Raw genomic sequence first — 12838 nt, 5'->3', positions numbered from 1 at the left:
TTGGTAGATTAGCTAGTAAGATCTACCAAGGAAGCTACGGGGTGGAATCCAGGTAAAATTTTTGTTTTCGTTTCTATCGCAGGAGCAATCCTACAGAAGAGTTCAGTTCAGGTACAAAACAGCTCCAAAAACCTGGTTATTAAAAAAAGGTGTCAACTACCCCAGTATTCTACCTACTGAGACAATTTTGCCGCTAGGATGCTTGCTTAGAGCAGAAAAGAATTGCAGGCTGTGGTTCAAGGAAAGTGATATCATGACCTATATTTCCAACATTATCAGGCCACGGCTAAAACTGTCCTCATCTAGAAAAAAGGGATAATGAACAAAATTAAGTTAAAAGGAGTTCTGACTTTGAGTAGAGGCTGACGTGTGCACCTTGACCATGGAGCTTTCCGAATAGGGTGATCGCAGCGAGAGAAGGGGCTATGGGCGTAGAGGGCTCTGCCTCACCAGTGGTGGGTGAGCTCGACAGGAGGAAATGCAGGTGACGGTTTGAGGGGAGTTGAGGAAATTGTGCCCTCTAAGTAGGACCATCCAACAGACCCCATCCCCCTACAAGCATCCATGCCAGGAATAGACTGATCCACAGCTGTAGTTGCAAGAAACTTAAAGAAGAATAAAAATGAGAACCCTCAAAATTTATGTAAGGGACTGGGTAATTTTCTGGAAAAGATTCATTAGCATTTAAATAACAAGCTCCATTTATTTGAGCTCCACTTATCAAGTCAATAGTGCCTGGAAGACATTTAGCCTCCTACCCATGAGAATGTTTGTCTATCCTTTGAGGACCTCTCACCCAGCGTTTCAGTGGAGACACACAATTATCATTCATACCTTGCTGTCCAGAGAGCTTGTTGCTCCAGCGTAACTCATTTACATTCTAATCAAGGCAAAAAAAAATCTTCCAATAAAGTCTTCCGTGAAATTTTGCAAGTAAGGGATGAAATGTGTCTTAAAATCAATGCCCCGGAGAAGATGCACCAAGATGGAGCATTTTGATGACCCAAGAAATCTTAAAATATGTTGATTTGGCTGCCGTCTTAATGCTTCTCTCTGGCATTGCAGAATGATGGATTAGGTTCAAAGTCCAGTAACCAGAAACTGCAAAGAGGAGAATCCTCCATTTGAAAAGAAAGTCATTTCACCACTTTCAAGTGTCTGCCTCCCACGACTTAATGTGGAATTGTGAATGAGCCAGTGTCATGCAGACACCGTACTAGAAGACTGAGATGTCCAGGTTGAGGACACGTGTGGTCCAGTGATGGACAATCTCTGAACTGAAAGGCAGAGGCTCCATTTTCATCACTTAACAGCTGTGTCCCTTCTCCTCGCTGAGCTTCCTTTGCCTCATCCATAAAGTGACACTGGGCTGTATGTATCAATCCAGGGAACAGTGTGTACCGGGGATTATAGCAGGCTGTATGGGTGGATGCAAAGATGCACAGCCTCGACCCTACTCTGGAGGGTTCATGAGAAAACATAAATAAGTCAGTGTAATAATGGCACAGGTTGGCCCTCTTGGTTTTGTTTTTCTGAAGCTGCTCCATTAGTGCTGACCAGTGGAGAGAGACTGCTGGGTTTGGTAGTGGCCAGACCATTTTGAAATAGAACCGCATAAAATCCCTCTTTGAAAAGCAAAGAATTCACAGATCCAGACACTCAGGAAACCTTTGCTCTCCACGTTGGGTAATCCAAGTCTTTGTCAAAGTTCAGACAAATCCATTGACGAGATATGCTACCATATGCGAACATCTAAGACAGAGTTACAAGAAAAAGCTATCGTCCCTCTGCTCTAGGAACTTGCAATTTAGTTGATGCATAAAATAGTCATGCTCAAGGCCATGAGTAAATAAAGACAATAAAACAGGAGACATGGGTTAGTTTCCTAGCACAGCTGTAGCGACATGCCACCAACTGGGTGGCTTCAAAGAACATAAATTCGTTGTTTCACAGTTCTGGAGGCTAGAAGTCCAAAATCAAGGTGTCAACAGGGCTATGCTCCCTCTGAAACCCCTTGGGGAGGGTCCTTCCTCACCTCTTCCTAACTTCCGGTGGTTGCTGACAATCTTGACATGCCTTGGCTTGTAGCTACCGTGCTTCAGCCCTGCCTCCATCGTCCCGTGGCCTTCTGCCCCCCTGTGCTTGTCTCCTTTTCTTATAATGACACAAGTCATGCTAGAATAAGGGCCCACCTTACTCCAGTCTGGCTTCATCTTAACTAAGTACATCTGCAATGACCCTATTTCCGAATAAGATCACGTTCGGAGGGCCTGGGGGTTGGAACACGGATATATCTTTTGCGGGGACAGGATTCAACCCATATCATCACCTCAAGGTAGGAGAACTGTAGAAAGGAAACCACGATAGAGCGTATTTGGCCAAGGTTCCTCCTTTTACAGAGGATGATGATTTTCAGAAAGTTTAAACGATATCCATCAGGTCATGAAACTATTAAGGGCCAAGAGCAAGACTCTAACCCATAACTCCTGAGTCCAAATCTCAAGTCCTTTCCCCCACAGGACTTTTTGAAATGCTTAAGTATCGCATGAATGTCTCAGGCCATAAGAGAAAGGAAATGAGTACTCTGGACAGGGCAATCAGGGAGGGCTTCCTGGAGGCATGATCCCTGCAGGGTGGGTCATAGGGCTGGGTTGGGAGAGCTGCACTCAGTGTCTTGATCATGACTCACCATACTCCTAGAGACAGAGACAGACGTTATTCTTGGCTCTTCACAGATCCCACCACCAGGAGGAATGCAAAGGCTGGGCCCACAGCGAGAAACCGGTACGCCAGCCAATGGACCCTCAACAGACCCCACCCCACCATTTCAGCACACACCCTCACCACAGACTGGAGGCTGCCAACGCCCAGGGCTGCGGGGTCAATGGACAAGGAGAGTGACAGTTACAGCGTCAGCCCCTCTCAAGACACAGGTAGGGGCCTGCACACCTCCTCCTCCACCCCCAGGATGAGTGTAGCCCACACCCTGGGCTTCATGGGCCCCGACTCATTCTCTTTCAAGGTCGCTTTCAAACTGTTAGGCTGCTTTTCTAACAGGTACCAATACTGCGGTACGCATTGATGACATCCAGGGCCCAAGGAATTCTGCAAAAGAGCCAAAGGCATCTATTTTGCACATATCCTGAATTGCAGACTCATGCTGCTGTCTCCTTTTATTCCTACCTCACCGAGAGAAACATAGACATTTTTAAATCTTCACCCACATGATTGCAATAATTCCTGATCATACTCTGAGGGCGTCTGACCCACTAGCATCTCCAGGATTAAGACACATGACAAGGTCGTGGCACCCTCTACCGGGAACCTCGGCTGATCCATCTGACAATTAAACAGGGGCTGATTATAAAGTAAGTCATCTAGCCTATGGCATCAGCCAGCAAGCTTTCACTTCTGAGAGAGACAGAGCCTAAGAATAGCACCGGGTTGCCCACCCCCCCCCCCATCTTAAATTTTGAAAAGAAATTATATCTAAACCTAATAGCTGTAGGAAATTTTAATACTCATTTTCTTTTGCTCTGGAAGATACACTTAAAAATAGTGTTCCAAAGGTGGAGTGTCACCCTGTACATTTATTTTTATGGCTGTTATTTCTCTTAGAAGAATCTCAGCTTTGCACAGAGGTGACTTCAGAACTTTTTAGTGGGCTTAAAATGCAGATTCCTTGGACCAAGGTGCACCTTTTTTTGTCCTGGGGGTTTTCAAGTCCCGGTAAAGGGAGGTACACACAAAGGATGAGTCTAGCCGTTGGGAACAGTTCTGCCCCTTGGCCAATTTCCTTGCAAAGTCACGTCTTCATTTCGAACCATCATCACGGCTTCTGAGGCCAGAGGAGCTGAACTGCAGAGCTCCAATCATTCATGCCAATTACAGTCTACAGTACAGATCGATTTGCAAGTCAGAGCAGGGAAGGGGGAAACACCACAGCACATTTATACTGCATTCCCAATTATTTTCACTAAAAACAGAATTTTTTAAAGGGGATGCATTACTGATTAGTGGAAATGTCCCAGGCTGGGGGCATCTAACTACAGCGATTCAGTTGAAACAAAGTTCCCTGAGCCCACTTTGCTGAGGTTTGTGAAGCTGACCTCACAGCAACAAAGGCAGCAACAAAGGCAGTCCTCCGGCAAAGACCCAGGACTCCTGTGGGCTGTCCAGTGATCTGGAAGAAATCAGTGCAAACTCACGGTGATAATTCACCCGTCTTGTTTTCTCTTTCACACGGCGTAGATCGAGCGCGAAGCAGCATGGTCTCCACAGAAAGTGCCTCCTCCACTTACGAAGAACTGGCCAGGGCCTATGAGCATGCCAAGATGGAAGAACAATTGAGGCACGCCAAGTTCACCATCACAGAGTGCTTCATATCGGACACATCATCTGAACAGTTGACGGCAGGGACAAATGAGTACACAGACAGTCTGACCTCCAGCACCCCTTCAGAATCGGGGATCTGCAGATTCACTGCATCTCCCCCCAAACCTCAGGATGGAGGACGCGTGATGAACATGGCGGTTCCAAAGGCACATCGGCCAGGTGAGAGAGGACCCATGTGGACCGTTGTCGAGGAAAGCTCGTCTTCCTCGTTCACACTCGTCTACGATAAAAGCCCTTCTTGGTGTTTAGACTGGCTGTTCTGTATATTGATTGCTGCATAATGAGCCACTCCAAAGTTTATTGCCTTAAAACAACAGCAATCATGTCTTTTGTTTATGAATCCGAAATCTAGTCAAGGCTTGGTGGGGAAAGCTCATCTCTTTTCCAGCAATGTCAGCTGGAGGGGCTCAGTTAAGGCTGGAGGACCCTCTTCGAAAATGCTCGCTCACCTGGTGAGTTGGTGCTGGCCGTGTCCTCCCTATAGAGGTTTCTTCACAAGGTGACTTGGGCTTCCTCATGTCATGGTGGCTCCATTCTAAGAGCCAGTGTCCCAAGAGACAGACAGTGGAAATTGCCAGTTTCTTAAGGTTGGGTCTAGAAAATTACATATCACTTCTGCCATATCTATTGTTCAAGCAGTGGCAGAGTCCAAGGAGCTCAGATTCAAGAGAAGGAAACCCCCCCCCACCACCACCACCACCACCACCACTTGATGAGAGGAGTATCAAAATTATAGGGCTTATATTTTAAAACAGCTATGCTGAGGGCTTTCAAAAGGAGAGGGATCTCACCAATGAGCCAATGCTTGGAACTTGACTTCACTGAGTTACCCAAAGTGAGACTAACTGGCTATTGCTAGGTCAGCTGGTAGTTTGGTCTTTGCCTGAACATGTGAGAATGGTCTGGGTTCGTGTGTGGGTGCTGTAAACTCTGCAGGGCCTGGCAGATCATGTGAGTGAGTGAAGAGGCCAGGGTGTGGGGTAAAACGGAGTGATGCGGGCATGGACAACTTAAGAATTCACCAACTTTCTAGAGGGAAAAGGCTCTAACAAGCTCCTGCCAACGGGTCCCAAGTGGAAATGGGGGCCTAGTATGAGGGAGTTTCTCAAGAAAATCCAGAAATCTTGACTGTATGGAGAGTCACAGTTTTTTTAAGTGTTGGCTCTGATATTTGCAAATCGTTGTAGCGGACAAATAAAACGCATTTTTAGACTGAATTCAAATCATGGCAGCTAGTTGTAGTTCTCATCAGAAAAACCGCTTTTCCTTTTTCATCCTCAAATAGCTGCCTGTAGACTTTCCTTCACGGACTGGCTTATCTGTTCTTATGGGATCCAGTTTTATTTCTCTTTTTCCCATTTTCTGAACCACTGTGCTAGTTCTATTTCAAACACTTATCTTCATTTTAAAATTATTGCAATTCCCTTGGGTTTTATGGCATAAGGCCCAGCTGAAATGAGCCTTATAAATGCATAAAAATATATAAAATAAGAAGTGCCTATCCAGCAACTAATCTTCCAGACTGAGTCAAGATTCATGCCAGCATACAATAAAGAATGATGGCTTCATTTATTTTCACTCTGTCTACGTCCTCCGGGAGAAGACAAACGGTTATTTGTGGGTGTTTTTATTTCAAGGATTTTTTGTTGTTGGCATCTATTTGCAAGGCAAATGCAGGAAAATGTAAGATAAATGCTGTGACTTTTTGTGGATGAGGAAGACAGGAGAGGAGAAAATGAACCTGTGGGCGTATTGTTTAGCGTTGATTGGCTTTAGTTGCCCCATCTGCAAAATGGGCGTAACTCTGGTGCCAACACATGGGGTTTGTGTAAGACGTATGGAGGTAAAGCAGAGGTTAGCAGAGAACGTGTCATCGACATTCGTTGTTTCTGTTGTTGCCTTGTGATGCTGTCGTTAGAATTCCCACGGTGACTCCAATGGCAGTCTCCAGATGTGCTGTTGGCTGCGGTCTTCCTTCCCTCTTTTGTTCATTTTCCTGAAGTGGCCACTGACATCCTGGGAAGCATCCACCTCATTTGTGTATCACCCAGTGAAGTACTTCATGCTTCCATCTAAGATCCACAGCCACCATCCCCCTAGCATATAAGGAGCTTCTGGATTAAATGATGGTCCTATTTGGGCAGACTTTGAACTAATTAAAGATTTGTTTCTTTTTGATGGCTTCTTGTTCATACTGTTGGATTAATATTGAAAAAGAGTTAAAACTTTTTTCATGACATTGTTGCCTGGATCCATCAGAGCAGTTGAAAGATCGTAACTAAGTTGCTGTTGTTTCAATATGCTATTGAGAATGAAATGATTGTATAACTTTAGATATGAAGACGTTTTTAAATTAATGGGAGTTCTAAAGTCCACAAACTTTGTTTCGTCCACTCTGGATGACTGTGTTATTATTGAACATCTGATATGCTTTTAGGAAAATGTTTCATCCTTCTGGAAGCCTTTCTGTTGCTCCTTTACAATGCAACTAAATTCAACATTGGGCACAGAACCCGAGGTTGCAGTTTCTTCTCCTGCTGACTAGAGGCTGTGTCAGAATTAGCAGTTCCTTGCGCTGTGTGCCTGTGTTGCCGTGTACCTGTGTTCCCTCGTGATTCTAGATGGTATCAGTCAGTGTGTGTCTCTGGGGAGTCTTTCAAACCTCTGGATAGCTTTCTGCTCGCCATCAGTTCCTCTTCTTTTTTGATGATCTTTTTTTTTTTTCATTTATAATCCCAAGCTTTTCAACTCTGTACAAACCTGAATCAAGTTGAACGAACTTGGCCAGATCATGGCTGCAGAAACATAGGAAACATGTCTGTTGCCTTCGTATTTCTCTCCTAGTGTCTAGCAGATATCTGGCAGAACAGTGAGCGTTCAAGAAATACATTTAAATGACTTAATGATATTGAATATATACTCCTAACACTGTCTCACATATTGTAGGTGCTTAATAAATGTTATTGAATGAACAACTACATCATGGTTGTGATAAGGACAAGACTAGCCAATTGGTTAAAATATTGCAATTATTAGAAATTATTAGTAAAACACAAGAGGACATTTAAGTCCACTCCATCTTCCAGCTTAACTTTAAACAAAGTGATTTATTTCCTATTCTTGCTCTAAACAAGTCAAAAGAAAATCTCTTCTACAGATAAGGAGGAGATCCCCAAGAAATGTGGAAGGCTCATACAAGAGGCAAACATCAGAGTCTAGCTTTCGATTTTTAATAATACCTGAATTTTGAATTTTCTGCATTGTGGGACTTGTATATTTCAAATAAAATGCCCATTGTGTAATTGTTTTATTATGTTCCATAAGGGATGGCTATTTCTATCTTTTAAAACAAAAACAAACAAAACTCTCTGTTCCTCTGAGAAATAGCTGGAAAGTTCAACAGCTTCTCTTCCTCTCAGTCAGGGTAGCGTCAGTACTTTGGTTACAATACCTATTCTTGGTTTCGGGTAGCATCTTGAGCCAGTTTCTGACATTCTTGGATTACTGCTTCTTTATTCATGATGTTTATCCGATGCAATCAAGAGATGCTACTGCATGAAGCTACTTAAATCTATTTAAAGCTTCAAATGTGCAGCGTCATGCAGCTGACCCCACTAGCAGCAGGGGAAGCGTTGGCCCCTTCAGATCTCTGCACTTACCCTCTGGGGCCGCAGCCTTAAATGGACACACATCAGCCTGTGTCGTGATGAACACCGTTATGGTGTTCCAGCTGGAAATGACCACTGCCTGCCGCCAACTTGTTGGTTCTCTGAATAACCAGTTATGCGAAGCAGTTTTTGAGTTTTCATTTTTTGATCCATTCCTCCCATTCTTCATGCTCTCCTGGGTGTGTATTTGACCAAAAAGCTTGGAGAGTGAGAGGCAGGGCCCTTATCTGAAGGACAAGCCCACCTCTGCTCAGATCGTGCCCTCCTCCACTAAGGCTGGCCCTCTTGGTCTCCGTGTCATTTAGGTGCTGTTTTCCCCTCCGAAGGCTACATGGCTCTCATGTTGGCTCTTAAATCAAAATTAGACGCCAGAAATCTTCTCTGCCAAATAACCTCCTCCCCAGCCTCGCTCTTCCTGCATCATCTGAGAACTTGAGCTCTGCTCCTGGCTGGTCAACTGGCGCAGACTCCCGCCTCATGACCCAGGGCGTCACACTTCATTCCTCTCGGGGGGGGTTCCCTCCTGCCCTTTCTCCTTTGGGTTGGGATGCTGGGGCCCCGTGCCTTGGGTTTGCATTCCTCCTCTTTTTCACATCATTCAAATTTAATTTAGAAATTTCTGTCATGAATGTTATTCCAAGAACTAGGGAAAGGGTCTCCTTTCAAGTACAAGTATCTTTGATGCCTACACATGCACATGTGTGTGTGCACAGGCATGCACACACATGCAAATACATGCAGACACACAGGAATGCACCTGTACACACACATGCATGCATACACACACAGGCATGCACCTGCACATGCACACTGTTGGTGTTGCTCTGGCCTTCACCCTTCCAGAGATGGGCCTGCTCCTTCCCTCCCAGCCTCTCTGCTTCCATTTCTTCCTTCAGTGTGTGTTTTTTGAGTGCCTACTCAATAACTGGCCCTGCTTTAGCAGCTGGGGATACAGCAGTAGAGAATATCCACAAAGACCCCACCTTGAAGGAGCTCACATCCCTGGGGGCAGACAGACACTAATCAAGTAAACAAATCACATAGTTTCAGATCATGAGCAGTGCTGGGAAGAGAAGTAAGTAGGAGAAGGAGATAGTCTGGCAGGGGCGTTTTATGGAGAGGATGGTCAGGGAAGGAAGGCCTCTTGGAGACAATGAGACCTGAGTTGAAATCTAAATGATGGATGAGGCAGAGGAAGTCCAGCAGAGATCCTCAGGGGACAGTGATCCAGGCAGAGGGAAGAGCAAAGATAAAGGCAGGAGACAGGAATGACCTTGGCATTCACTACCCACAGCAGGAGTTTCCTCTGAGCTGCCAAACTTACAAACTTTCAGACAGTCCCATAGAATTTCAAGTTAGAAGGACCCTGGGGCCTTTATCAACACCTCCGTACATTGCTATTCAGGCTTGTTCTGGGTAGATCTAAATATTCAGAAGTCCTCATTCTGGCTCCCTGCTAGAAAACCCAAATCTCTCTGATGTACATTTGCATTTTTGTCTTCTTAAAGACTCTCTTGTAATTTTAGTCTGATGTCCCTTGGACACATAAAGTGATGGTAGGACTTGTTCTGAAGGTTCCCAAGCTTGGAACTCTAAGTCTGCTTGCCTTTTGCACCCACCTCCTCCCACTCTTGCCACTGGTTATAGATGCTCAAGCCCCCTTTCTGAGTGTTATTACTGATTTATTGTAGCTGCTTCTGTTGTGTGCATCCTCTGCCTCCTGGACTTGGATTCTCTTGTTCAAATTGCTTTTGCTCTGACTTCTGAGCCCCTTAGACAGCTCACTGTTTGGCTTGATAGGCTTATTTGGGTTCAGGTCTAGTTGTTGGGGAGCCCACGGGAGGTAGAAGTTGAGGAGGAGGGCTGTGCCTGATAGACCTGTGATGGAGAGGCAAGAGGGCCACCTGTGTCCTACTGAGTGACCAGAAGGAAGCTTCTAGATTCCAGTGCTGCACATGACAAGCAAAAAGGCTCTCCACAGTGACTGAAATTTCACTGCGTTTCCAAAAAGGGTCTGTCAGGACACAAATATATTGCACCCATTTATTCAACCCATATTTATTGAACAGCTTCTCTGTAAAAAGATACTGCATGAGGTATTATCCTAAGACACGAAAATGTCAATGTATTAAATCAACACTTCCCACAGTCTCCTTAGTTTATCAGAACAGCATGTAGTGTCATAGACAGCAGGTACTGAAGACACAAGACAGATAAATGAGGAGGTCCAAGAAACAAGGTGAAATCCAGCTTAGGAAGGCAGGCACCACCCCCTCCCACGCCCACACCCACACTCACGCACACAGACTACACACAGCCCAGTGAGATGTCATGATGAGCCAGGTCCAAGCTGAGGGTCCTGGGAATATAGAAAAACTAAGAAGAAGACAGCAAGACCATAGTCTGTCAGTGTGGTTCTGTGTGGATACAACTGGCACCAAGTTCTAATGCATCCTATACCCAAAGTGGAGAAGCAACAAGCCATAAATTCTAGTTACATAGTCAACCCCCTCGTGTTGATATCGCTTGTGTGGCTTCCCATGGCTCTCAGGATAAAGACCTAGGAGGCTGTGAGAGGTCAGCCCCGTCTTCCTCACCAGTCATGACCTCCCCTCTCTGGGCTCCAACTCTCTGGCCTCCTAAACCCCACAAACAAATATTTCCTCTGCCTGGAATCCTCTCATTTCCAGTTTAGCTCAGTCCTTCTGTGGGATGACTCAAGATGCACAGGGTTGTTGAGATGGGTCTGCCAGCTTCATGGCTGAGCAGATACAAGCCCCCAATGGGAGCTCCTCCTCGGTGGTCCCCAGTGTGTGGGTCCCTGTGGGTCTCACGTGGGAGCTGGAGCTGTCTTTGAACCTCACAGACCCTTCCTCACTGAGTGCTCCAAAATCCTGCTAATGAGTTCTGGGTTTGCCTAAATGCTGGGGGACATTTTCTAATCCTGCTTTTCTTCAGAACTACTTTATTTCAGAAGAATCATGAACAGCAACAAACTCTAAGCCCCACTTTATACCTCAGTGTAGTTTTCAAAGTCCACCGGGGAGTGGGGGATCACAATATCCATGAGCTCTTAAAAATGTATGAAGCCTCCGGAGTACAAGCCAAGAATGGTAATAGGATCTGTGTGCACGGACCTCTGCTATCAAGCGCACATTATTTATTTAGAGTTTTTCCTGGTTGCCGTTTGGGAGTGAAGATTCATTTTCCAGGAGAGGTTCGTTTACAAGTTTTCATTACCATACTGCAACATTAATCTTAAACTAAAAAAGTGTTAGATCTCGTCTGCCTCCAGTGTGGGCGGGCTGCACGCTCCCCTTTGTAACTTGCTCTTTGATGCCATAGTATCATTGGAAGGCTGATCTGTGTGGTTTTTACTGAAATTGCTAGAACTCCATGTAAGCATGCTTCACATCTTATTTTTGTGCCAACATCCAGCTCCATCCAAGCACAGATAGCGAACCTCGTTAGAAACTGATGAAAGTTCCTTTTCATGTGGCCCCGGAGGAGACTTAAGCCCCTAGGGACTCTGATTCACTTTCATCCTGTACGAATTTGTTGTGAAAGCATGTGTGTTTTCACAGTTGCCGACTAGTAAAGTCGTGCACAGGAAGGGGAGGAAGGCTATTGCATGTGCCTTGGAATTTTAGGTTCCCAGATATGCATTCATTTGTCCCATACTTATCCCTAAATTCTTGAGACAGACGCGCTTAACCAGTCTTCGCAGGTGAGATAGTTCAGAGCATAAGAAAGAATCTTTTAGACTTAAAGGTGCCCTTGGAAATTATTGTGCCCCCTTCACTTGACTAAAGACAGGGGTCACCAAAGTATGTAGAGAAAGAGGCAGGATTTCAACACAAAGTGCAGAACTCCTTGACTCATGCTCTTCCCATTGTTCTAAGCTCCCACCTCATCAGGTCAAGTCAGAGAAAGACCTTCTGACCACTGTTCTGTCCAGCCCATCCCTGACTTTCTCCCATGAAGAACTGAAGCTGTAACTCCTTGTGGACTAGGGAGGTTGGGGAGCAGGATTCCTTATTCTGGTTGAATTGAGTGTTTTTTCAAGTACAATTAAAGTAATAGAAGGATCCACTTGGAATCATGACCTTTGGCTATCTAAACTAAGATGTCTCAACAGTAGCACAATAAACACTTGAGACAAGATCATTCTTTGTGGTGTGGGCTGTCCTGTGTGTTGTAGGATGTTGAGCAGCATCCCTGGCCTCTGTACGATAGAAGCTAGTAGCAACCAGCACCCCCCCCAATTGTGTTATCCAAAAAAGTTTTCAGATGTTGCCACATGCCCCCTGGGTGGGGGGAATCAACCTCAGTGAGGACCACTGATCTAAATGTTAGACCTTTCTCTTCTAGTGTGTGCGTGGCAAATGACAGGAACCGTAGTCTAAGAATAGATTCGTGGAATGCACATCCATTATAGATTTTCTGAATCGAATCATTCCTGTTCTGTTTCAGTATTGATTTTGCTATCCTTCTTCCAAAGCGAAAATGCATTCAAACTCTATGTGTGAGTCTGAATATATTGAGAAAGTTCAGGAAGTTTTGCTTTCCTGATAGGAAGGGGGAGTCTCCTGATTTTCAGCTAAGACAAGGCAGGTTTAAGTCAGGACCTTTCACACAGGCGGACTTGAAGGGCCCCTTGGTGGAGGATGGCAAGCTTTGAGCACGTATCTGCTGAGGGGTGTGGGACCGCCAGGGGGGCTCTGTGCTGGTTCAGGGCACCAGCAAGCAAAGAGGTTAGGGACAGAGGGAGAAAT

The 12838-nt window shown here is 45.3% G+C and overlaps 1 protein-coding gene across 3 annotated transcripts in view; it reads left to right on the top strand.

Moving 5' to 3' along the window:
- DSCAM (DS cell adhesion molecule) overlaps positions 1 to 12838 on the top strand; it is a 687554-nt gene that overhangs the window by 665687 nt on the left and 9029 nt on the right. For all 3 annotated transcript variants that reach the window (XR_011495418.1, XR_011495417.1, XM_014839281.3), the window contains exons 31-32: positions 2736 to 2933; positions 4252 to 4554. Coding sequence is in view for 1 of the 3 variants with exons in the window: in XM_014839281.3 (XP_014694767.2) it covers positions 2736 to 2933; positions 4252 to 4554 (501 nt within the window). In the remaining 2 variants the exon portion in view is untranslated. The remainder of the gene's footprint in view (positions 1 to 2735; positions 2934 to 4251; positions 4555 to 12838) is intronic.

Source organism: Equus asinus, chromosome 18 (assembly GCF_041296235.1).
Source record: "Equus asinus isolate D_3611 breed Donkey chromosome 18, EquAss-T2T_v2, whole genome shotgun sequence".
NCBI classification, from domain to species: domain Eukaryota; kingdom Metazoa; phylum Chordata; class Mammalia; order Perissodactyla; family Equidae; genus Equus; species Equus asinus.
The sequence above is the reverse complement of the archived record's forward strand: the minus strand, read 5'-3'. Positions and strand labels throughout refer to the sequence as shown.